The sequence below is a fragment of the Otolemur garnettii genome, unplaced genomic scaffold (genome assembly GCF_000181295.1).
Source record: "Otolemur garnettii isolate 467f Iridium unplaced genomic scaffold, OtoGar3 scaffold00112, whole genome shotgun sequence".
Lineage (NCBI taxonomy): Eukaryota > Metazoa > Chordata > Mammalia > Primates > Galagidae > Otolemur > Otolemur garnettii.
Window position 1 is genome coordinate 2790746 of NW_003852507.1, and position 1659 is coordinate 2792404.

The 1659-nt window shown below is 56.3% G+C and overlaps 1 protein-coding gene across 2 annotated transcripts in view; it reads right to left on the reverse strand.

The window, feature by feature from the left end:
* WSB1 (WD repeat and SOCS box containing 1) overlaps positions 1 to 1544 on the reverse strand; it is a 21977-nt gene extending 20433 nt beyond the window's left edge. Inside the window, exon 1 of one of the 2 annotated variants that reach the window (XM_003797173.3) lies at positions 1120 to 1544. In XM_003797173.3, the coding sequence (XP_003797221.1) occupies positions 1120 to 1159 (40 nt within the window). In that variant the 5' untranslated portion in view covers positions 1160 to 1544. The remainder of the gene's footprint in view (positions 1 to 1119) is intronic. The other variant, XM_012809757.2, reaches the window with a different exon arrangement.
* Between the last annotated feature and the right edge of the window lie 115 nt (positions 1545 to 1659).

The following is a 1659-nucleotide window of genomic DNA, read 5'->3' on the forward strand; positions in this document are numbered from 1 at the left end:
CCACTTCAAAACATACTCATCTTAAAACACAGTTAAAAAACGGACACGAATGTGGGTGTTTTCTGAACCTTTAAAATAGTTATTAAAACCAAGGTTTCCCTTTTAATCAGCCACTCAGTCTTACCTTAAGAGAACAAAAGACCAGAATACTAAGACCCCAACACAAGACAGAAGGCCTTTTGGCTACTTCAGCATCTCCTCCTCCCTGTAGTTAGTAAGGCATATTTACTTCAAAAGCAGGAAAAAGCAAATCCCCTCTACTAAGTGGCCACCGCCAATTTTTATCTTATTAACCGAGTAAGATGGGTGTTCTACTAAGCATATCGATCAATGCACAAGGACCCCCAACATTCCCCAAAATTGTTCCACTTATTTTACTTGAAGAGGGAGGATTTAAAAAATGCGAAGTGTTTTCAACTGAGCCACTGAGTAGGTGTGGACGCACAACCTTCGATACCCTGTTGCCCTGTCTTCAGCACAGTCCAACCACTAAGCCAGAAGAGCCCTTCCCAGTTTGCTCGTCTGTAAAACAGCTTTTCTTCTGTCACTCCACCCAACCACTCAGCTCCTCCCATGTGTGTCTGAATGATAATTCTGAAGAGTCTCCGCCCTGAACCACAGCCTTTAAGGTCCTAGCATTTTTTTTTTTTTAAATATCGTATTGCTTTCCCAGGATGCTGGTATAGCTCTCAATCCACAGTGGACAGTACACATGAGGACCCCTTCCTTTCACTGCAGCTCAGAACACCCAAGTTTACTAGTCCCATCGTAAACTGAGAGTCCCTGAAACTTGCCAGTAACCCCGCCGAGTAACCCTCTGTCCACTAGACACCCAAACCCTGAGCCGAGAGAATCCCAGGATCAACGCCCTGCGTGGACCTCGGATGAAGAAACCGGGATCCGGAGGGATGAGTGCCCGCCTCGGCCACTAAGCAACCGGGAGGCCGGCCCCGGCCCACCGCCACCCTCGCCGGGGCTCCCCGCGGGGACACCCGCCCGCCCGCCGAGCTGCTTCCCTCTCCCCGCTGTAAGGCTGGCCCCGCTCACCCGGGCTCTTCCCCGAGACTCCGATGCTTCCTCCCAAACCGCCCCCGGGGAGTCCACAGTCCCATTCCTCACCGATCTCTTTCTCGTTGACCCTCGGGGGAAAGCTGGCCATCTATGGGGCACCGTCTGATTCCGGGGACACGATGCGGACGCAGCGACAGAGAAGAGAACAGCGAGCACGGAGGGGCGTGACGCGGAATCTGTCCCTCCCGGGCCAGGGGATGGAGGGGAGGGGCGGGGGCGGCCGCTGTGGCTTCTGCCGGCTACCCCGGGAAGGCTCCGGAAGGCCTCGGATCAAACTACAGAGAGACAGACGATAGACCGTGTACCCCGCCTCTCCCCTACGGAGCAATACAGCGCCCTGAAGGCCGTCCACAGCAAACGAAACACTGACGACAAAATGGCGGGCGGCGCGGCAGATAGCTGGGCAGCGGAGGCGTGGCCACGTGGGCGTCGCCTCGTGGGCGTCAGCGCCCTAGGCCCCGCCTCCGGACGCAAGGGACGTGACCGCCGGAGCCCGGCGCGCGCTGGCGTTATCTGGGGGCGCCGGCGGGGAGAGAGACGGAAGAGTGTGGAGGCGCAGGTGCTTCCGTAGTCCGTCTGGGCGACGCT